The sequence below is a fragment of the Hyperolius riggenbachi genome, chromosome 8 (genome assembly GCF_040937935.1).
Source record: "Hyperolius riggenbachi isolate aHypRig1 chromosome 8, aHypRig1.pri, whole genome shotgun sequence".
Taxonomy (NCBI): Eukaryota; Metazoa; Chordata; class Amphibia; order Anura; family Hyperoliidae; genus Hyperolius; species Hyperolius riggenbachi.
The window spans coordinates 257,248,276-257,273,213 of NC_090653.1; the positions used below are offsets into that span (position 1 = coordinate 257,248,276).

General features: G+C 49.3%; 1 protein-coding gene across 2 annotated transcripts in view; it reads right to left on the reverse strand.

The window, feature by feature from the left end:
* LOC137527785 (properdin-like) overlaps window positions 1-24,938 on the reverse strand; it is a 150,758-nt gene that overhangs the window by 55,491 nt on the left and 70,329 nt on the right. For both annotated transcript variants that reach the window (XM_068248684.1, XM_068248683.1), the window contains exon 6: window positions 3,310-3,483. In XM_068248684.1, the coding sequence (XP_068104785.1) occupies window positions 3,310-3,483 (174 nt within the window). The remainder of the gene's footprint in view (window positions 1-3,309; window positions 3,484-24,938) is intronic.

Here is a 24,938-nt window from a genome sequence, read left to right on the forward strand (position 1 = left end):
GGCGGGTGCGCCGATGCGGAGGAGGCAGGGGAGCAGCGCTGACTGACAGCGCAAGGTAAACATTGAGCTGGCGACACGCTGCGTGTCGCCAGCAATGCGGGGGGTATAGCGGCGAGCAGGGGGGACATGGAGACACACGATGGGGCAACAGAGGCTGGTCTTAGTGCGCACAACCAGCCTCTGTGCCCCAATAGTAAAAGTAATTCCCACCTCGGGTTCTCTTTAATGCAGATACGTTGTGTCTCCTTACTGTACACATTCCTTATCAGCACTTCTACTCTGCACAAATCTTGGCCGCCCAGTGCTGCCGAGTGCTACAGCCTCTCCATAGAAGGTCAATCCATTTCTTGCTGGCACACTGGAGCAGAACTCTCATCTGCAGGACCATCTGAGATCAGCCCATGCAGCGGTGAGTGACAACTCCAGTAAGCATGCCAGTGTCTTGCCTTGCTCAACTACCTCCACTTGGAGCGCTGAAGTACAGCACTCATCTGTGTGTCGGTTTCACACAGCTGCCGCAGCACAGAGTGCCTGACCTGCAAGCGCACCAGCTCTTCCCCTATGTGACCAGCTCTCTCTGGGCCACTATACCTAAGTTCTCCCTCTCATATTTCCATGGCCAGTGACACCGCACATGTGTGCCCCACCAGCCAGGACACCACTCTCGCCGTTCCACAGGTGAGGCTGCATATACCTGGCTACAAGGGGCACTGGGCGCTTAGTCACCTGTGCCGCATGACTATCCATTCCCTCCTCTTCACCTCTCTGCTTCATTACTCCGCATATTCCACCACCACCTATCCCCAAACCGGGAGGACTACAAGTACCAGCCAGCTTGAAAACCACACTTGGAAGTACCAAGGCGGAGTTATCCTGCGATCAAAAGTAGACAGCAGGCGATCGGCAACACTGTATCCAGAGCCTATGTCCATGGCCTACAAAGGGACAAAAGCGCTAACACTGACCAACCCATACGGGCGAGTCAGCAACTTATAGAGGTGAGAATATTCCACGGAGAGGCTTGTCATCTATATTGTTTTGAAACTGAGTGCGCTCTTCCCCTTTTGTCTTGTCCCTACCCCATCCCTGTCTACACAGATATTCTACTAACCACAGTGAGTGGTCATCATAGAGCCGCACCACGCCACCATCATACAATTGTTGTCCCTACAAATTCACACCACCTATCCAGATCACTCCTCCTGTGCATATAGGAGTAAATATATACCACTCAATATATAGGATCATCCACCTTAAAACATTGCCAATTAGCAGGCATACGTTTGTAGCGCTCACTATGCTACTCTGATAAGGCGAGATATCTTTTCATAAGGTGTGATATCTGTTCATAAGGTGTGATATTTGAGTTATCACGGTTTAGTGAATCAAGCCCCATATGAGTGTTTGCAGATTTTATTAAGCGCTGGCGATTTTAGAAATCACCCTACAAGCGTTTGTGCAATGATTTCCAATGAGAGTGTTCATATATGAGCGTTTCCGATCGCAAAAGCACTGGCTGTATTATTTATGAGTGCTTTGGCTCAATGGAAGGTATAGGGAGATCGCTAAGCGCTTTAAAAAGTACTTTGTATAGCAATTTCCCGAGCGCTTTTATGTATAAATACATTGCATTTATTTATTTCCAGCTACAAGACTTCACTTCCTGACTGATGTCAGGAAGTGAAAATCTTAATCGCTCAGCAAAGGCGCTTAGGGCTCTTTCACATTAGACAACGCGTGCAGGAGCCTTTCTCCTGCACGCGTTGTCTGCCTGGGGCGTGTCGTCGGGTATCTGCGGTGCAACGCAATCAGCGGCGGTAGCTGGTAATTAAACCCGAAGGAAAACGCCGGCTCGCGGGTGCGTTGGACGAAAAACTGCGCCCGGGTGCGTCGGAACCGCAACGCATCGAAACGCAGCGTCAGGTGTGAAAGGTAAAATGAAAGTCTATGGACTTTCATCCTACCTTGGTTAACGCAAACGTTAGCCGTTTGCGTTAACGCACAAAATCTGCCCTAATGTGAAAGAGCCCTTAGAAAGGCACCAGTTGAGACAACAGAATGTCTGCAGGCATCCTGCAGCTCACAGCACTGCCCCCTTTCTTTCCTTGCTACAGTTGACTTTGGATAGTGCAGCAGCGTGTGTACATAGCATGGAACAGCTCTGGAGAACATAACAGAGTCTGGTATGAGCACAGCCCTGTGCCCTGCTGTGTGAATGCTTCACTTTCCCCTTCATTAGCAATGTCAGCTGTCCTCATTATTATCTGTATCCAAACTGCTCCTGATCAATCCCGTTGTCGGTTGGACGGACAGGAAATTGCATTATGTGTACCCAGCATGATCTCCTACCATATTATTAAAACTGTATTGTGTGTGGGTAACGGAGACCTTTCAGAAATCCCCCCCTTTGAAGATCCTGGGTTTGCCCCTGTAAATATATATATTTCTCTACTAAAAATGTGTTTGGTTGACTCAAAACTTGATTTCCATCCTTTAAATTGATATATTACAAATTTTAAAATGTTAATATGAAGGAAAATGAACCAGGATAGAATGTGTCCCTCTTTCATCTCAAAAAGTTGGGAGGCATGCACACGGACGCTTGGCGGAGTTTACCGCCAAGCGTCCAGGACTCGTCGGTAAACGCTCCCATTCCAATGATTTGAATATTTTTGTCCCGGGATTTCAGGGGGATAAATACCTCGTTCTGCCACAGGGATGCAGCGAATCAGCTTGGATCTTAAGCTAACTGCGCAATAAAAATAAGAGGTTAAAAAAAGGGTTCAGATTCTCTTTAAAGGAAATATCCGAGCTAAAAAAAAAAATGACATCTATTTACCCGGGACTTCCTCCAGCCCCTGGCAGCTGACGTGTCCCTTGCCGCAGCTCCGTTTCCAGCTGGTGGCTTGGGGTCCCCTCCATCGGAGATGACGACTTCGCCAGGCTGGGATCTTCTGTGCCTGTGCGAGTGCTGCTGTCAATCATGTCCACATGTTCTGGAGTCTTCTGCGCAGGCGCAGTAGTTCTGTACACTCCAGACCACGTGGACGTGATTGAAAGTGGCTATCGTGCAGGCACAGAAGATCCCGACCGCGAGGTCGCCATCGCGAACGGAGGAGATCCTGGGACACCGGAGCTGCGGCGAGGGACATAGCAGCTGCCAGGGGTGGAGGAAGCCCCGGGTAAGTAGGTGTCATTTTTTTCTCAGCTCGGACATTTTCTTTGACTAAAGCGGACTTTCCCTTGAAGGCTCACATAGCAGGGCTGGAGGTGGATTTGGAAAGTGGCCTTTTTTTCTCTAATACTTACTTGGACAGTGTTTTGATGTTCTGCAGATGATGTGTTTAGTTGGTGATCCAGGACAATTGTCCCCTCCATTACGAGGGGCGGGGCTGTTGCAAGACCTCTCTTGCCTTATCCGTCCAAGGCCACAGGTGACCGAACATTCGGAGACTGATTGCCACGATCCCCATCCTCCGGCAACTGTGGAGAGATCACACACACATGACTATTACCAATATCTGCAGAGTGTAAAGGTGTCCATACATCTAGTGACTTGGTGGCCAATCACCCATCCGATTCAATAATTTCGGACCAGGCATGTAGATCGGACATGCTGCAAGATGTCGGGCCATCGTGGTTGGTGGGGTGCGCAGTGGTAGCGGAGAGTGATATCGAGATGAGCGACGACTGCGACAAAACCACCAAACCTTACCCTCCCAATTTTCAATGTAGCCCCTCCCCCCCCCATGCTCAGTAAACTATACAGTGCATTAAACTTTGCTAAAAGAGTGCACTGCCCCTTAAAGGAAACATAAAAATATGTCCCAAACATGTTCCTACTGTAAAAAGTCCTTAAAATGTTTTTTTTTCTTGCATGTGCGGAGTCCTACAGTGAGTGATCAAGCCTTTGGAGTATCTGGACGTTTTGGATCCCGATTGACCTAATTTTAAGGACTTTTTACAGTAGGAACGTGTTTGGGACATATTTTTATGTTTCCTTTAACCCCCTTGGCGGTATGAAAAATACCGCCAGGGGGCAGCGCAGCAGTTTTTTTTTAATTATTTTTTTTTTTAAATCATGTAGCGAGCCGAGGGCTCGCTACATGATAGCCGCTGCTCAGCGGCATCCCCCCAGCCCCGCCGATCGCCTCCGGCGATAGGCGATCAGGAAATCCCGTTCAAAGAACGGGATTTCCTGGAGGGCTTCCCCCGTCGCCATGGCGACGGGGCGGAATGACGTCACCGACGTCAGCGACGTCGGGACGTCATTGGGAGACCCGATCCACCCCTCGGCGCTGCCTGGCACTGATTGGCCAGGCAGCGCTCGGGGTCTGGGGGGGGGGGGCCGCGCGCCGCACCGGATAGCGGCGATCGGGCGCGCGGCGGCGGCGATCGGGGTGCTGGCGCAGCTAGCAAAGTGCTAGCTGCGTCCAGCAAAAAAAAAATGAAGTAAATCGGCCCAGCAGGGCCTGAGCGGCACCCTCCGGCGGCTTACCCCGTGTCACACACGGGGTTACCGCCAAGGAGGTTAAAGAGACTCTGTAACAACAAAAACCTCCCCTGGGGGGTACTCACCTCGGGTGGGGGAAGCCTCCGGATCCTAATGAGGCTTCCCACGCCGTCCTCTGTCCCACGGGGGTCTCGCCGCAGCCCTCCGAACAGCCGGCGACTGTGCCGACTGTCAGTTCAATATTTACCTTTGCTGGCTCCAGCGGGGGCGCTGTGGCGACTTTCGGCACGGAAATAGACGGAAATACCCGATCTCCGTCGGGTCCGCTCTTCTGCGCAGGCGCCGGAAACTTGCGCCTGCGCAGTAGAGCAGACCCGATGGCGATCGGGTATTTCCGCCTACTTCGGCGCCGAGAGGCATCAGAGCGCCTGCGCAGGAGCCAGGAAGGTAAATATTGCGTTACAGCTGTACGGAGGGCTACAGCGAGACCCCCGAGGGACGCAGGACGGCGTGGGAAGCCTCATTAGGATCCTGAGGCTTCCCCCACCCGAGGTGAGTACCCCCCAGGGGCCGTTTTGTCGTTACAGTTCCTCTTTAAGGGGCAGCGCACTCTTTTAGCAAAGTTTGATTCCATAAGGATGTACATGTAGCATCATTTTGAGTTGCAGCAAGCCTAGATAATAGAGGGGAGAGGGATAGAGGGGGAGCGCAATTGATACATTTATACATTGATTTATACAGTACATTACCTGTCAGTGTCTGCCGCTGGCTCCGGGCGCCATCCGTCCGGAGCCAGCGGCAGACACTGACAGGTAATGTATAGTGTATACTGGGCACCAGGTAGGGGGGGGCACATTGAACGTTAGGGGGCAGCAGCAGGTCGGACAGGCAACAAATACGGCATCACAATGCCGATTCCATATCTATTTCAGCATTAAATCGATCGGGAATTGGCCTGCCGTGTATGGGTAGCCGACAGATCTCTCTCTAATCAGATGCGATTAGAAGCATGGCTACCTTTAAGCTGGCCATACACCTATAGATGACCACCAGATCAACCATCAGATAGATCCTTCTCCATCGAATCTAAACAAAGAAGAGATCTGTTGGCTGCCCACACACTGTACATAGATTTTCAACTCATTGAAAATGGCCGCCTAGGTCTCCCAACAGCAGAGCTCTGACCCACCTTTCCTGCTTTGTCCAGTGGTCTCCTCCCCCTGTGCCTTCCCTTCCCACGTGTCATGTGACAAAAGTTGTAGTTCAAACACTAGAGGTCTGGCAGCAGACACGCCAGCAGCATACACGCTGGACCTCTAGTGTTTGAACCACAGCTTTAATCACATGACAGGGAGAGGAGACACGGGGAGGAGGAGATGGAAAAAAGCCATCAAACACCTGAGGACGTCCACCAGCAGGACAAGTGAGAGCACTGCTGCCAGCACTCTGCGTCAGTCGTCGCCAAATTAACGCTGCCAGCGATACGCTTCTGACCCACTGCCACCCAAAATGTTTTGTCCTGTGTGAACGACCAAATCAATCAAATTTGGACAGGAATCAATTGGTCATTGTTTTTGGCATCAATTACTATCATATTTGATCACAGTGGTCAAATCTGCCAGATATATGTGACCGCCCTAAAAGATACCCGAAGTGACATGATGAGATAGACATGGGTATGTACAGTGCCTAGCACACAAATAACTAGGCTGTGTTCCTTTTTTTCTTTCTCTGCCTGAAAGAGTTAGATATCAGGTATATAAGTGGCTGACTCAGTCCTGACTCAGACAGGAAGTGACTACAGTGTGACCCACACTGATAAGAAATTCCCATTTTTATCTCTTTCTTGCTCTCAGAAGCCATTTTCTGCTAGGAAAGTGTTTTATAGTTGGACTTTCTTATCAGTGAGAGTCACACTGTAGTCACTTCCTGTCTGAGTCAGGACTAAGTTAGCCACTTACATACCTGATATCTAACTTTTTCAGGCAGAGAAAGAAAAAAAGGAACACAGCCTAGTTATTTGTGTGCTAGGCACTGTACATACCCATGTCTATCTCATCATGTCACTTCGGGTATCTTTTAGGGCGGTCACATATATCTGGCAGATTTGACCACTGTGATCAAATATGATAGTAATTGATGCCAAAAACAATGACCAATTGATTCCTGTCAGGACAGAGTCAGCCACATACCTGATATTTAACTCTTTCAGGCAGAAAAAGAAAAAAAGAAACACAGCATAGTTATTTGTTTGCTAGACACTGTACATACACGTCTATCTCATCATCATGTCACACATCACTTCGGGTATCCTTCTACGGCTTGGGTCACACTATTACTGACGGAAATTCTGTTTCCATTACAGTGTCCACTCCTCGATCACACTAGCGCTGCTGTGCATCTTTCACATCCACTAGGGTTGCCGTAGGGGGCGACTGTCACATTAACGATGGGAGCCGCAGCAAAAGTGGAATAAAACTTTTGGGTCTCATCATTTGATTGAAGCAGACCAATAGGATTGGGAATCTTCCCTCCCCAGCTGCAGTAGTGGCGACGCCCCCAACAACATTGGCAAGGTGACAGGTGAAAACAGAAGGTGGCATGTGTGACATTACCCACCAATCAGTGGTGTAGCTACAAACCTCTGGGCCCCGATGCGGAATCTGGATGTAGGCCCCCTGGCAACAACAGCCCCCCTTCCCCGGCAACACCCGACGCACACACATATCCGAATCCCTATAGCCAGCTATAGGTCCCCCCAGTATAGGTAGCCAGGCATAGGTAAGCCAGTATAGTTGCCCCCGGTATAGGTTAGCCAGGTAGGTGCCTCCAGCATAGGTAGCCAGTATAGTTGCGCCCAGTATAGGTGAGATAGGCAGGCGCCGCCGGTATAAGTTAGATAGATAGGTGCCCCCAGTACAGGTTAGCTAGGTGGGTGCCTCTAATATAGGTAGCCAGAATAGTTGCCCCCAGCATAGGTTAGATCAGTGCTGGTCGTAATGGAAAAATCTACGCTTACGGATTATTACGCATTACGCAATTACGGTTACGGCGTAGGAAATTATCTACGGTACATCACTGTAATTACGTGTAAACTTACGCAATTACGCGTAAGGATACCGTAATGAAGGCGCTTACACTACAATGTTACGCGTAGTGCCGTAATACCCATTAATGCGTATTTTTTTTACGCATGCGGACGATATGTACGCAATAGCCGTCAATGTGACAGTTATTGCGTACATATCATTCGTATGCGTCAAAACGTACGCTTATACTGAAGGGCGGGAGAAGATACTATTGGTTGCTTAGGATGTTGACTGATTGGCTACTCTTAGAAAATGGGATATTTTACGTTAGTAATTACGCGTAAAATTACGCGTAAGTGTTCGTAAAATTACGCATACCTAGCAATTACGGTAGACAGTGTAATTACGATACCACTTACAGTCTTAGGCCTCTTGCACACTGCAAGCAATTCAGATTCAGATTCCGCTTTTTAATCTGTTTTTACTTCCAATTCAGATTCAGATTTGCAGTTTGCTCCTTGCACACTGCAAATCTGAATCTGAATCGGAGGTAAAAACTGATTAAAAAGCGGAATCTGAATCGGAATCGTGTGCAGTGTGCAAGAGGCCTGACGCGTAAATAATTACGCGTAAGACCGTAAGTTACGCGTAAATTTACATTGAATTACGATGCGTAATTACGCTCATGCGTAATTTCGGCCCAGCACTGGGTTAGATAGGTAGGCGCCCCCAGTATAGGTTAGATTAAGTAGGTGCCCCCCATTACAGGTTAGATTAGGTAGGTGCCCCCCAGTATAGGTTAGATTAGGTAGGTGCCCCCATTATAGGTTAGATTAGGTAGGTGCCCCCAGTATAGGTTAAAGTAGGTAGCTGCCCCCCAGGATAGATTAGGTAGCTGCCCCCAGGATAGATTAGGTAGGTGCCCCCCAGTATAGGTTAGATTAGGTAGGTGCCCCCCCAGTATAGGTTAGATTAGGTAGGTGCCCCCCAGTATAGGTTAGATTAGGTAGGTGCCCCCATTATAGGTTAGATTAGGTAGGTGCCCCCAGTATAGGTTAAATTAGGTAGCTGCCCCCCAGGATAGATTAGGTAGCTTCCCCCCAGGAGAGGTTAGATTAGGTAGCTGCCCCCCAGGATAGATTAGGTAGCTGCCCCCCAGGATAGATTAGGTAGCTGCCCCCCAGGATAGATTACGTAGCTGCCCCCCAGTATAGGTTAGATTAGGTAGCTGCCCCCCCAGGATAGATTAGGTAGCTGCCCCCCCAGGATAGATTAGGTAGCTGCCCCCCAGGATAGATTAGGTAGCTGCCCCCCAGGGTAAATTAGGTAGCTGCCCCCCAGGATAGGTTAGAGTAGGTAGCTGCCCCCAGGATAGGTTAGAGTAGGTAGCTGCCCCCCAGGATAGGTTAGAGTAGGTAGCTGCCCCCCAGGATAGGTTAGAGTAGGTAGCTGCCCCCCAGGATAGGTTAGGTAGCTGCCCCCCAGGATAGGTTAGGTAGCTTCCCCCCCCCCCCCCAGGATAGGTTAGGTAGGTAGCTGCCCCCCCAGGATAGGTTAGGTAGGTAGCTGCCCCCCAGGATAGGTTAGGTAGGTAGTTGCCCCCCAGGATAGATTAGGTAGGTAGCTGCCCCCCAGGATAGATTAGGTAGGTAGCTGCCCCCCAGGATAGGTTAGGTAGGTAGCTGCCCCCCATGATAGGTTAGGTAGGTAGCTGCCCCCCCAGGATAGGTTAGGTAGGTAGCTGCCCCCCGGGCATGGGCGTCCGCACATATGGCAAAACCGGGCATCTGCCCGAGCCTGGCCGCCCGCTGCCCCCCCCCTGGCCGCGTGCCCGTGCAGCCAGCAGGAGGGAACAGCGCAGAGAAGAGAGAGAGCTATGGGCACAGTGGGGAAGGGCGGACGTCTCCCCCCCCTTCCCTCACCTTAGGGGGCTCTCTCTCCCTCGCTGTCCCCTCCGGAATGAAGTATGCACTGTGCAGCGGCTGGCAGCGGGCGGAACTTACCTCCTCTCGCTCCTGCGCCGGAAGTTCTGATGCCGCACTCTGGTCTGGATCAGGCCAGAGTAGCGGTTAATCCATCCGGCGCGTGCGACGAGAGGAGGTAAGTTCCGCCCGCTGCCAGCCGCTGCACACTTCATTCCAGACTCCGGAGGGGACAGCGAGAGAGGGAGGGAGAGCCCCCTAAGGTGAGTGCCCATAGCTCTCCCTCTTCTCTCCGCTGCTCCCCTCCTCCTGCACGCAGACATGGCCACTTTTTCTGGGGACATTCCCCCCTGGCTACATATACTGGGACATATACCCCTGCCTACATATACTGGGACATATACCCCTGCCTACATATACTGGGACATATACCCCTGCCTACATATACTGGGACATATACACCTGCCTACATATACTGGGACATATACACCTGCCTACATATACTGGGACATATACCCCTGGCTACATATACTGGGACATATACCCCTGCCTACATATACTGGGACATATACCCCTGCCTACATATACTGGGACATATACCCCTGCCTACATATACTGGGACATATACCCCTGGCTACATATACTGGGACATATCCCCCTGGCTACATATACTGGGACATATCCCCCTGGCTACATATACTGGGACATATACCCCTGCCTACATATACTGGGACATATACACCTGCCTATATATACTGGGACATATACCCCTGCCTACATATACTGGGACATATACACCTGCCTACATATACTGGGACATATACACCTGCCTACATATACTGGGACATATACCCCTGCCTACATATACTGGGACATATACCCCTGGCTACATATACTGGGACATATACCCCTGCCTACATATACTGGGACATATACCCCTGGCTACATATACTGGGACATATCCCCCTGGCTACATATACTGGGACATATACCCCTGCCTACATATACTGGGACATATACACCTGCCTACATATACCGGGACATATACCCCTGCCTACATATACTGGGACATATACACCTGCCTACATATACTGGGACATATACACCTGCCTACATATACTGGGACATATACCCCTGCCTACATATACTGGGACATATACCCCTGCCTACATATACTGGGACATATACCCCTGGCTACATATACTGGGACATATACCCCTGCCTACATATACTGGGACATATACCCCTGGCTACATATACTGGGACATATACCCCTGGCTACATATAATGGGACATATACCCCTGCCTACATATACTGGGACATATACACCTGCCTACATATACTGGGACATATACCCCTGCCTACATATACTGGGACATATACCCCTGGCTACATATACTGGGACATATACCCCTGCCTACATATACTGGGACATATACCCCTGGCTACATATACTGGGACATATACCCCTGCCAGTGCCTACATATACTGGGACATATACCCCTGCCTACATATACTGGGACATATACCCCTGCCTACATATACTGGGACATATACCCCTGCCTACATATACTGGGACATATACCCCTGCCTACATATACTGGGACATATACCCCTGCCTACATATACTGGGCACATATACCCCTGGCTACCTGTTCTGGGGACATCTCTACCCCTTGCTACCAGTTCTGTGGACATCTATACCGCTGGCCACCTATTCTGGGGACACCTATAGACCTGGGGCTACCTATTTTTGGGGAACCACTGCTGTCAGATTGAGTGTATTTTGGGGAACTGCTGCCAGGTGAGAGGTGTCTACATATTAAGGGGGCATTCTGCCTATTTATGTGAAAAGCTGTCTATTTATGTACCTCATGACTGCTGAATTTGTCTTGTTGCGGGCCTCATGGTTACTGACTTTGTCTTGTTGGGGGCCTCATGATTTGTTGGGGGCCTCAAGATTGCTGAATTTGTCATGTTGGGGGCCTCATGATTGCTGAATTTGTCTTGTTGGGGGCCTCATGATTGCTGAATTTGTCTTGTTGGGGGCCTCATGATTGCTGAGTTGGTCATGTTGGGGGCCTCATGATTGCTGAATTTGTCTTGATGGGGGGGGGGGGGGGGGCTCATGATTGCTGAATTTGTCTTGTTGGGGGTCACATGATTGCTAACTGCGAGACTATGGAAAAAGCTGAATCATCATCATATGAGACAATAGCATTAAACCTACTTTTTCCGCTTTTTAAAACAGAAAATGAAACTGGGAGGTTCTAAAAAAATGAATAATTCTTTTCAGGAGTACGATGGATGAAATTGTTTATCTTCACAGTTTATTTTCAACTTAATTTTCCATAATGTTCATGTATGAGTTAAAACGTTTGTATTTAGTTTAAATTGCTGTTGGCACTTGGTGATAGTAAAGTGACTTTGCAGTAGAGTTGGGCCGAACCTCCGATTTTAGGTTCGCGAACCGGGTTCGCGAACTTCCGCGGAAGGTTCGGTTCGCGTTAAAGTTCGCGAACCGCAATAGACTTCAATGGGGATGCGAACTTTGAAAAAAAAAAAATAATTATGCTGGCCACAAAAGTGATGGAAAAGATGTTTCAAGGGGTCTAACACCTGGAGGGGGGCATGGCGGAGTGGGATACACGCCAAAAGTCCCCGGGAAAAATCTGGATTTGACGAAAAGCAGCGTTTTAAGGGCAGAAATCACATTGAATGCTAAATGACAGGCCTAAAGTGCTTTAAAACATCTTGCATGTGTATACATCAATCAGGTAGTGTAATTAAGGTACTGCTTCACACTGACACACCAAACTCCACTGAACAGAACAGGTATGCAGTGGCGGGTTCACTAAACAGGTATACAGTGGCGGGTCCACTGAACAGAACAGGTATGCAGTGGCGGGTTCACTGAACAGGTATGCAGTGGTGGGTTCACAGAACAGGTATGCAGTGGTGGGTTCACAGAACAGGTATGCAGTGGCAGCAGGATCACTGAACAGGTATGCAGTGGTGGGTGGGTTCACAGAACAGGTATGCAGTGGTGGGTTCACAGAACAGGTATGCAGTGGCAGGATCACTGAACAGGTATGCAGTGGTGGTGGGTGGGTTCACAGAACAAGTATGCAGTGGCAGGATCACTGAACAGGTATGCAGTGGTGGGTGGGTTCACAGAACAGGTATGCAGTGGCAGCAGGATCACTGAACAGGTATGCAGTGGTGGGTGGGTTCACAGAACAGGTATGCAGTGGTGGGTTCACAGAACAGGTATGCAGTGGCAGGATCACTGAACAGGTATGCAGTGGTGGTGGGTGGGTTCACAGAACAAGTATGCAGTGGCAGGATCACTGAACAGGTATGCAGTGGTGGGTGGGTTCACAGAACAGGTATGCAGTGGCAGCAGGATCACTGAACAGGTATGCAGTGGTGGGTGGGTTCACAGAACAGGTATGCAGTGGCAGGATCACTGAACAGGTATGCAGTGGTGGTGGGTGGGTTCACAGAACAGGTATGCAGTGGCAGGATCACTGAACAGGTATGCAGTGGCAGGATCACAGTACAGGTATGCAGTGGGCTGAGGGCTCACTGAACAGAACAGGTATGCAGCCAGGAAGAAGTTAAGCCTAACTAATCTTTCCCTATATGAGAGACTGCAGCAGCTCGCCCTACTCTCACTAATGCAGGCACACGAGTGGCCGTAATGGCCGCCGCTGCCTGCCTTATATAAGGGGGGTGGGGCTCCAGGGGCTAGTGTAGCCTAATTGGCTACACTGGGCCTGCTGACTGTGATGTAGAGGGTCAAAGTTGACCCTCAGGTGCATTATGGGGCGAATCGAACTTCTTCCGCAAAACGTTCGCGTGCGGTACCTAAGTTCGCGCGAACCACGTTCGCCGGCGAACCGTTCGGCCCAACTCTACTTTGCAGTTTGACCTCCAAAAGGTTCGCCACCACTGTCCTAATCTAATGTCCCACCATTGCTTAGTTCATGTAAACTTCTCTCCACCCACGACCACACCCACATTCTGGTTCATGACCACACCCATTTTTCGGCGCGGCGCGCTACGCGCGCCGCATGACGTGGCTCCAATTTTTGGCGCGCTACGCACGCCACACAGCGCCAGCCCGGATTTGCGCTTTTTGCTCCCCACTTTTTGCCCCCCCCCCCGGAAAATGTTCTGCGGACGCCCATGCCCCCAGGATAGGTTAGGTAGGTAGTTGCCCCCCCAGGATAGATTAGGTAGGTAGCTGCCCCCCAGGATAGGTTAGAGTAGGTAGCTGCCCCCCAGGATAGGTTAGGTAGCTGCCCCCCCAGGATAGGTTAGATTAGGTAGCTGCCCCCCCAGGATAGGTTAGGTAGGTAGCTGCCCCCCCAGGATAGGTTAGGTAGGTAGCTGCCCCCCCCAGGATAGGTTAGGTAGGTAGTTGCCCCCCAGGATAGATTAGGTAGGTAGCTGCCCCCCAGGATAGGTTAGGTAGGTAGCTGCCCCCCAGGATAGGTTAGAGTAGGTAGCTGCCCCCCAGGATAGGTTAGAGTAGGTAGCTGCCCCCCAGGATAGGTAGCTGCCCCCGGGATAGGTTAGGTAGGTAGTTGCCCCCCCAGGATAGATTAGGTAGGTAGCTGCCCCCCAGGATAGGTTAGAGTAGGTAGCTGCCCCCCAGGATAGGTTAGGTATCTGCCCCCCCAGGATAGGTTAGATTAGGTAGCTGCCCCCCCAGGATAGGTTAGGTAGGTAACTGCCCCCCCAGGATAGGTTAGGTAGGTAGCTGCCCCCCCAGGATAGGTTAGGTAGGTAGTTACCCTCCCAGGATAGATCAGGTAGGTAGCTGCCCCCCAGGATAGATTAGTTAGGTAGCTGCCCCCCAGGATAGGGTAGGTAGGTGCCCCCCCCATAATGGAGGGGGGAGCCGCAACCGCAGGGAGGGCAGCCCGACCTCTCCCTCCCTTCCTCTCCCCAGGCCCCCCCCCCCCCCCCCTCAGATGCAGAGTGAGCACGCACGGAAGCGCTGTAGGCAGAACTCACCTCCCTGTGTTCCAATCGCCGCTGATCTCCTCCCGCTCTGTACAGATGCTGATACACACAATGCCGGAAGCAGTGTGTGTATCAGCTTCTATGCAGAGAGGAGATCAGCGGCGATTGTAACGCAGGGAGGTGAGTTCTGCCTACAGCGCTTCCGTGCACGACGCTCACTGTGCATCTGAGGGGGGGGGGGGGCCCGGGGAGATGAAGGGAGGGAGAGGTCGGGCTGCCCTCCCCGCGGCTGCGGCTCCCCCCTCCCAATAGCGTGCACGGGCCGCATGGCCGCATGTGCCTCCAAACGGACATGGGCCCCCCCGGGGCCCTCCCCCGCCTCCTCAGGAGCCGGGCCCGGTCGCCATGGCGACCCTTGCGACCGCGGGCCCTACGCCATTGCCACCAATCCTGTTCCTTTTGCCGCAGTTTACCATTCAGTCTCAGACCCTGAGGGAATCCTGAAGGCAGTCAGCACTGCAGGTAAAATAATCTATACAATCTGCGATCTCATATAAGATTGCATGCGTATTGCACCAATTTGCAATAAGCATGCAAATACACAATCTAACACTAGCTAAATCCTATAAGAAAAAGGGTTAATTCAACATCCTTTCTAGAGATAGCAAAATAACAATATCAATAAAACGGTTATGGTAACGTTCTCTTCTGAGAAGCGGGAAACTTTTTGCAGAGGTTTCAGAACAAGCACTTAGACTAATTGTTTTTTATCATTTATTTTATAATAAAATAATACATAAACTAAATACGGCAATTGAACAGATTGATGCATCAAAAATAAAAGGAATAAAAGTGAAAAAATACTGAGTATAATGTCTGAGTTGTGTGTCAAATTACAGTGCCCTTTGCAATGGTATGTCCAAACAGAAGCTATAACGTTCTGTGTGTAATAGTCCAATGATGAATCGCCAAATCCTCGATGGTGTGGATAGGCTGGCTGGGACTCTTTTTTTTGACAGCCTGAGTCCAGCAGTTTTAACTCCTTCTCTGCTGGAGGGTGGAGATGGTAATGGGAGATGGGCAGTTTCTGCTACCTGCTCCAGCTCCACCCTCTGTCATGTCAGGCATAAAAGAATATAAAATACCTGAAATGGTCATGTCTCAGCGTCAGTTGATCAGAACCGTCAGAGAATGATACATGCATCCTCCTGGCATTCTCTGTTTTACTTGGTGTCTTAACACATACCGTATATATTGGGATATTTCATTTCAGAGCACACTAGATCTCGGTGCCAGAAGATGCTAGACAAATGCTTTGTGGCTCAAACAACCCACGGATCGGATCTAGTACATATCTGATAATTTTGACATGCCTGGTATCTATGGAAAACTGATTATTTAGTACAATTAATATTCAGGGCCGGCCTTTGACCTGAGCGACCTGAGCGATCGCTCAGGGCGCCGGCTTCTAGGGGGGCGCTCCTGCCGCCTGTCTCGCTGCTGCCCGGCCTGGTCCGTCGCGCTCCGCCCCCTGGTGCCGCTGCTGGGGGAGATGGGGGCGAACAGGTCCATGCGGCTTCCGTGATGGAGAGGGAGCTGCGGGGAGGGCGGCCCGACCTCTCCCTCCCTTCCTCTCCTGGGCCGCCCTCCGTGCGCCCCCTCCGATGCAGAGTGCAGCAGGAAGCATTAAGTAGAGCAACTCACCTCCTGGATCCGAGCGCCGTTCTCTTGCCGCTGGTCTCCTCCTGTACATAGCTGCTGATACACACTAAACTTCCTGTTTACAGGAAGTTTAGTGTGTATCAGACAGCGGCTATGTAGAGGAGAAGACCAGCGGCAAGAGAACGGCGCTCGGATCCAGGGAGGTGAGTTGCTCTACTTAATGCTTCCTGCTGCACTCTGCACTGTGTATCGGAGGGGGCGCACGGAGGGCGGCCCAGGAGAGGAAGGGAGGGAGAGGTCGGGCCGCCCTCCCTGCAGCTGCGGCTCTAGTATGAGGGGAGGGAGGGTACCTACCTAAGTAGCCTATACTGAGGGAACCTACCTATCTAGCCTATACTGGGGGTACCTACCTATCTAGCCTATACTGGGGGTACCTACCTATCTAACCTATACTGGGGGTACCTACCTATCTAGCCTATACTGGGGGCAACTACCTATCTAGCCTATACTGGGGGCAACTACCTATCTAACCTATACTGGGGGCAGCTACCTATCTAAACTATACTGGGGGCACCTACCTATCTAACCCAAACTGGGGGTACCTACCTATCTAGCCTATACTGGGGGTACCTACCTATCTAACCTATACTGGGGGCAGCTACCTATCTAACCTATACTGGGGGCAGCTACCTATCTAACCTATACTGGGGGTACCTACCTATCTAACCTATATTGGGGGCAGCTACCTATCTAGCCTATACTGGGGGCAGCTACCTATCTAACCTATACTGGGGGTACCTACCTATCTAGCCTATACTGGGGGCAGCTACCTATCTAACCTATACTGGGGACACCCACCTATCTAGCCTATACTGGGGATACCTACCTATTTAGCCTATACTGGGGGTACCTGCCTATCTAGCCTATACTGGCGGTACCTACCTATCTAACCTATACTGGGGGCAGCTACCTATCCTGCCTATCTAGCCTATACTGGCGGTACCTACCTATCTAACCTATACTGGGGGCAGCTACCTATCTAACCTATACTGGGTCAGTTACCTATCTAACCTATATAGCGGGTACCTACCTATCTTACCTATATTGCAGGTACCTACCTATCTAACCTATATTGCAGGTACCTACCTATCTAACCTATATTGCAGGTACCTACCTATCTAACCTATACACTGGGGGCAGCTACCTATCTAACCTGTACTGGGGGCACCTACCTATCTAACCTATATCTGGTACACATGCCTATCTAACCTATACTGGGGCAACTGCACTGGCTACCTATACTGGGGGCACCTACTTGGCTAACCTATACTGGGGGGATCAATAGCTGGCTACCTTTACTGGGTCACCTATGCCTGGCTACCTATACTGGGGGGACTTATAGCTATATGTCAGGAATCAGGATGGACGGAGGCGCGCTGAGCCCCACGCTGCTGCAGAGAAGCGCGCAGCACGTGTGCCACCAGCCCTGTGACAATGTCCTGAGTGACGAGACCTTCTCCTCTCCTGCTCCCAGAATCCTGGCACCTACACTGGCACTAAAGGTGACCATACACTGGTCGATGTGCCATTAGATCGACCAGCTGACAGATCCCTATCTGATCGAATCTGATCAGAGAGGGATCGTATGGCCACCTTTACTGCAAACAGATTGTGAATCGATTTCAGCCTGAAACCGATTCACCATCTGCTGAGCTGTTCTGCCGCCTGTCCCCCAACCCCCGTATACATTACCTGAGGCTGGCTCCCGGGCGTCTTCTCCGCGCTTCACCGCACCGCTGTTCTTGCTCCATCCCGGCGCTTCCTGTGTTACTCCGTGACCAGGAAGTTCAAATAGAGCGCCCTCTATTTCAACTTCCTGGTCAACGGAGTGACACAGGAAGTATAGCGTACACTGGGACATGCGGAAATGCGGTGCAGCGAGGAGAAGAGGACCCCGGAGCCAGCTTCAGGTAATGTATACATGCGTCGCATCTGGCCCGAATCGTACGCCGCAAGCGACGCGCTCCTACCGCCGGGCGATCGAGGGTAATTTCCCGCACGGCGCGATCGACGGACCGATCCGATTTCGGGAGGAAATCGGATCGGCGGGTGCGTTTAGATAATAGATCATCAGTAACATAATATGTAAGAGGTATAGTTCCTAACACTAACCCCTCCTATTGAGACAACACTTAAAGGAAACCTGAAGTACCTCCATTTATACTTGCCTGGGGCTTCCTCCAGCTCCCCGGAGACTGTAGGATCCAGAGTCGTCCTCTTTTCTTAGGCAAGTATCTGATTTTTTTTGTTTTTTACCCTGGTTCACTTTAACTTTGTGCCGGTACTCCTAACACTATCCTTCCAATGGCTACACTAAACACAAACTTTTGTTCTGCAGCGCCTAACACTAACCTAAGCCATTTTTCTCTCCTAAAGCATGAATTTGCTACTTCAGCCTAGCAGGGGCAGAGTATTAAACCCACCCTTTAAAAGCAGGTGCTAGTAAAGAAGCTATGAGGGACTGAGCTTTGTCTTCCATTTTTCCACCTACAAGACTAAACAACTGCAGGAGCCCCGAGGAAAATATGCAGGACTCCTAACTGCTTAAAGAGAATCTGTACTCTAAAATTCTTACAATAAAAAGCTTACCATTATATTCATTATGTTCTCCTGGGCCCCTCTGTGCTGTTTCTGCCACTCCCTGCTGCAATCCTGGCTTGTAATTGCCAGATTTAGGCAGTGTTTACAAACAAAAGACATCACTGCTAACCAGCATGTGATAGGCTGAGAGAAGCTCAGTCTGTGACTCATACAGAGCCTGCAGGGGGCGTGAAGAGGGTATGTATAACTTCTATCACAGAAGAGCAGCACATTCCTGCCTCAGCAGACAAAGCTGACAAAGGAAAGAAGATTAGATTATATAACAGAGATACTACAGCCACTGTGCAACTAGGAAAGGCTGCAGTAAGACAGACCACATTAGAACAGGTATAGGAACTTATAGGCTAGAAGAAATAAGGCTGAACATTTTGTTACAGAGTCTCATTAAGAAATGCATCTCACAAAAGACCAGATTTTTGTTTTCAAATTTAAAGAAAACCTGGGATTTCGAATAATTAAAAAACCCCAGATACTATAATACAAAAAAAAAATGCACACCTTAGTGTGTGGATCAGCAGGTGCAGGATTCCAAGGCAGTGAAAATCCAGTATCAAAAAGGAGTAATCCGCACAGTAGTCTTCAAGAACAAAGCTGCAAGTTTATTGTCCTATTACACACACATGCAATACAGCTCTGACCAAATGGCCGACGTTCATTTCGGGGCCCCTGGGGACCCCTTGGTCAAGGCATAGGACAGAAAAAACATGTACACCTCATTGTGCAAGTACACACAATAAATAGGCACTGCTGTGCAACCTCCTACCACCCAACAGGGCGGGACAAACAATCAGACAACTAGAAAGCAGTTAATGATGTAATGGATAAAAACCTTACCTCACCGGGCAATGTCTTGCCGCTCTGCTATTCAATGTTTTTTCTGTCCTGTGTCTTTACAAAGGGGACTCCGAAACGATTGTCGTCCATTTGGTTAGATCTTTATTGCATAGGTGTGTAATGGGACAATTGTTCCTGAAGACTGTTGTGCGGATTCCTCCTTTCTGATACTGGGACGCATAGAAGACAATGGACTTATGGGTAAGTAACCCCCTCTCTCTCAGCTGCACAGCTGAGGCAATTACCGTATTTTTCGCACCATAAGACGCTCCGGACCATAAGACGCACCCAGGTTTAGAGGGCAAAAAACGGGGAAAAAATATATACTAAACCTGGTGAGTCTATGGTGCAGGGATGTCTTGTGGAGCTTTCTCACCAAGCTACCCAAGCTTTGCTGTCCTCCAGCTACAATAACCGCCACTGCCTCCCAGCTATAATGACCCCTGCTCCTTAAGTTAGAAAAAATACACACCCCTGTGCCACCCCCTACCCAGGCTCCTGTATATCACACAACTGCAAGGCAAAGTCTTTCTGCAGTAGCCCTTCTCACCTCCCTGTATCCCCTAGCAACTGCACAAATTAAAAAAAAAAAGCTGCTCCCTGGTATATCCCCCCACCCCCTCCTGTCTCACTCTCTTCCAGCACCTGCTGACTGCAGCATAATAAACATTTTGGAAGGCATCCCCTCCCCCGCCAAGCCTTCTGCATGTGCAGAATAACAACCGTTACCCAGGTGACTGCTACCCCCTCCAAGCCTCCTGTTTCCCCAGCAAGTGTATAGTTATAAACAAACCTTTTCCCACATGCCCCCCCCCCCACCACCGCTAAGCCGCCTGTATCCCGGCAAGTGTAGGATCAGCTAAGAGTTTCCCTGCAGCAGCTCGATGTCTGTTAAGCCACCACTGTCCCTCCGGGCAATTGCAGAGTTAAGAGCAACAGCGGAAGCCATACCTGATCCAGCCGACGCGATCCTCCTCCTGTGTGTTCTCATGCCGCCAGCCTCCCGCGATCCTCCTCGTGTGTCCTCTCATGCCGACAGCCTTGCTGGCGCCCTCTAGAAGTGTAGCACGATGCAGGGGTCACGCTTCTAGAGGGCGCCAGCGAGGCTGGCGGACAGAGAACACACAGGAGGATCGCGCCGGCTGGATCAGGTATGGCTTCCGCTGTTGCGCTTAACTGCAATTGCCCGGAGGGACAGTGGTGGCTTAACAGACATCGAGCTGCTGCAGGGAAACTCTTTGCTGATCCTACACTTGCCGGGATACAGGCGGCTTAGCGGGGGGAGCGGCCATGTGGGAAAAGGTTTGTATATAACTATACACTTGCCGGGGAAACAGGAGGCTTGGCAGGGGGGGGGGGGGGGGGGGGGCTGCTGGCGTGTGTGCAGGTCGGGAGAGGGACATCTGGTACTTCGAAAAAATTACTATTCGGACCATAAGACGCATGCACTTTTCCCCCCCATTTTTGGGGAAGAAAAAGTGCGTCTTATGGTCCGAAAAATACAGTAAGCCTCATTTGAATCACGAATTCGAGTCCTTCAGGACTCGTGAGCACAGTTCTGAGCAGAGGAAGGTGACAGGAGCAAGTGCAGGAATTTATATGGCAAACTGCTTAGTGAGAATGGACAACATATACAGTGGTGTGAAAAACTATTTGCCCCCTTCCTGATTTCTTATTCTTTTGCATGTTTGTCACACTTAAATGTTTCTGCTCATCAAAAACCGTTAACTATTAGTCAAAGATTACCTAATTGAACACAAAATGCAGTTTTAAATGATGTTTTTTATTATTTAGTGAGAAAAAAAAACTCCAAATCTACATGGCCCTGTGTGAAAAAGTGATTGCCCCCCCTTGTTAAAAAATAACTTAAAGGTGGTTTATCACACCTGAGTTCAATTTCTGTAGTCATCCCCAGGCCTGATTACTGCCACACCTGTTTCAATCAAGAAATCACTTAAATAGGAGCTATCTGACACAGAGAAGTAGACCAAAAGCACCTCAAAAGCTAGACATCATGCCAAGATCCAAAGAAATTCAGGAACAAATGAGAACAAAAGTACTGTAATTAAAATCTATCAGTCTGGTAAAGGTTATAAAGCCATTTCTAAGGCTTTGGGACTCCAGCAAACCACAGTGAGAGCCATTATCCACAAATGGCAAACACATGGAACAGTGATGAACCTTCCCAGGAGTGGCCGGCCGACCAAAATTACCCCAAGAGCGCAGAGAAAACTCATCCGAGAGGCCACAAAAGACCCCAGGACAACATCTAAAGAACTGCAGGCCTCACTTACCTCAATTAAGGTCAGTGTTCACGACTCCACCATAAGAAAGAGACTGGGCAAAAACGGCCTGCATGGAAGATATCCAAGGCGCAAACCACTTTTAAGCTAAAAGAACATTAAGGCTCGTCTCAATTTTGCTAAAAAAACATCTCAATGATTGCCAAGACTTTTGGGAAAATACCTTGTGGACCGACGAGACAAAAGTTGAACTTTTTGGAAGGTGCGTGTCCCGTTACATCTGGCGTAGAAGTAACACAGCATTTCAGCAGAAGAACATCATACCAACAGTAAAATATGGTAGTGTGATGGTCTGGGGTTGTTTGGCTGCTTCAGGACCTGGAAGGCTTGCTGTGATAGATGGAACCATGAATTCTACTGTCTGCCAAAAAATCCTGAAGGAGAATGTCCGGCCATCTGTTCGTCAACTCAAGCTGAAGCGATCTTGGGTGCTGCAGCAGGACAATGACAGAAAACACACCAGCAAATTCACCTCTGAATGGCTGAAGAAAAACAAAATGAAGACTTTGGAGAGGCCTAGTCAAAGTCCTGACCTGAATCCTATTGAGAGGTTGTGGCATGACCTTAAAAAGGCGGTTCATGCTAGAAAACCCTCAAATAAAGCTGAATTACAACAATTCTGCAAAGATGAGTGGGCCAAAATTCCTCCAGAGCGCTGTAAAGACTCGTTGCAAGTTATCGCAAATGCTTGATTGCAATTATTGCTGCAATTATTTTTTTTCTCACTAAATAATAAAAAAACATCATTTAAAACTGCATTTTGTGTTCAATTATGTTATCTTTGACTAATAGTTAACGTTTTTTGATGAGCAGAAACATTTAAGTGTGACAAACATGCAAAAGAATAAGAAATCAGGAAGGGGGCAAATAGTTTTTCACACCACTGTACATGGACATATTCTTCAGTGGCCTTGGGGCATATTTATTATTGAATTATTGATTATTATTTATTTATTTTTATTTATTCAGGTATTTATATAGTGCCAACATATTACGCAGCGCTGTACAGAGTATATTGTCTTGTAACTTAAAGGCTACCCCAACTGAAATGTGACATAATGAGATAGACATGTGTATGTACACTGCCTAGTACACAAATAACTATGCTGTGTTCCTTTTTTTCTTTCTCTGCCTGAAAGAGTTAAATATCAGGTATGTAAGTGGCTGACTCAGTCCTGCCTCAGACAGGAAGTGACTACAGTGTGACCCTCACTGATAAGAAATTCCCCTTTTTTATCTCTTTCTTGCTCTCAGAAGCCATTTTCTGCTAGAAAAGTGTTTTATAGTTGTAATTTCTTATCAGTAGGGTCACACTGTAGTCACATCCTGTCTGAGTCAGGACTGAGTCAGCCACTTGCATACCTTCTATTTAACTCTTTCAGGCAGAGAAAGAAAAAAAGGAACACAGCATAGTTATTTGTGTACTAGGCACTGTACATACACATGTCTATCTCATTATGTCACATTTCAGTTGGGGTATCCTTTAATTGTCCCTCAGAGGAGCTCACAATCTAGTCCCTATCATAGTCATATGTCTATATACAGTATGTATTGTGTAGTTTATGTATTGTTGTCTAGGGCCAATTTAGGGGTAAGCCAATTAACTTATCTGTATGTTTTTTGGGATGTGGGAGGAAACCGGAGTGCCCGGAGGAAACCCGTGCAGTCACAGGGAGAACATACAAACTCTGTGCAGATGTTGACGTGGCTGGGATTTGAACCGGGGACCCAGCGTTGCAAAGCGAGAGCGCTAACCACTACGCCACCATGCTGCCCTATTATATTATTATTATACATTGTAGGGGATGGATTCATTTTTCATACATTTCATTAAACATAATTTAAAATAAATTATGCATAAAAAAAATGTGTACCACTCCCAACCAGACACATCCCCTTTAGTCACATGGGCATGCATGGTTGGCCACGCCTTCCTGCATACACATGGCCAAGACTGACTGTTAGTTTCTAGCAGGTTGGAGGTGGGGCTTCAGACTGACCAAGGGAGTTATGGGTGGCAATAGGCGGTAAGGGGTGAAGCGGGAGGGTGGGTAAAGGAAACTTTAATTGAGAGGAATACAGAGGCTGCTGTCTTCATTCTCTAACAAACAATGCCAGTTGCCTCTGTTGGACAAGCACATAACAATAGCCTCCATGACCCGCCCGGGGTTGTCCAGGTGCTATTAAGGCCGCTCCTCTTCCCTCTGCCCTTGTAGAGCACAAGGTGCAGTGTAAATATATTTACCTGATGTCGGGTCTAGGGATGGTCGGAACTGCCAATTTCTGCGGAAAATCCGCTTTTCGCCATTGCTGATTACTAGTGTTGGGCGAACAGTGTTCGCCACTGTTCGGATTTGCACGGACATTTTGGTGTTCAGGCACCGTTCGGGCTCGGCCGAACACCTCATGGTGTTCGGGCAAAAGCTCGGCCATATTGCCGAACTGCGAGCGCATGGCCGAACGGTCCCCCGAACATTTGGCTAGCGCTGTGAGTGGCCGAACGGGTCACGTGGTTCGGCCCGAACGCGCTCTGATTGGCCGAACGGGTCACGTGGGTCGGGTAAATAAATACCCGATCCGCGTCATTTCCACGTCATTTGTCTGTGGGATTAGCTTTGGGTAGGCAGGCAGGTTAGATAGAGTCTCTCTCGCTCTCCAGCCAGGCTAGCCAGGGTCCCCCCCAGTCAGTGTGTGTGCTGCTGCGTTCAGTAGTACACCGGCGCTCAGTCACCCCATTACTATATAGCATTCTGTACTCTGCCAATCAGTGTATATATTGCTGCGATCTGTAGTGCACCAACGCTCAGTCACTCCATTACTATATAAAGCATTGTGTACGCTGCCAATCAGTGTATATATATTACTGGGATCTGTAGTACACCAACGCTCAGTCACTCCATTACTATATAAAGCATTGTGTACGCTGCCAATCAGTGTATATATAGCTGGGATCTGTAGTGCACCAACGCTCAGTCACTCCATTACTATATAAAGCATTGTGTACGCTGCCAATCAGTGTATATATATTACTGGGATCTGTAGTACACCAACGCTCAGTCACTCCATTACTATATAAAGCATTGTGTACGTTGCCAATCA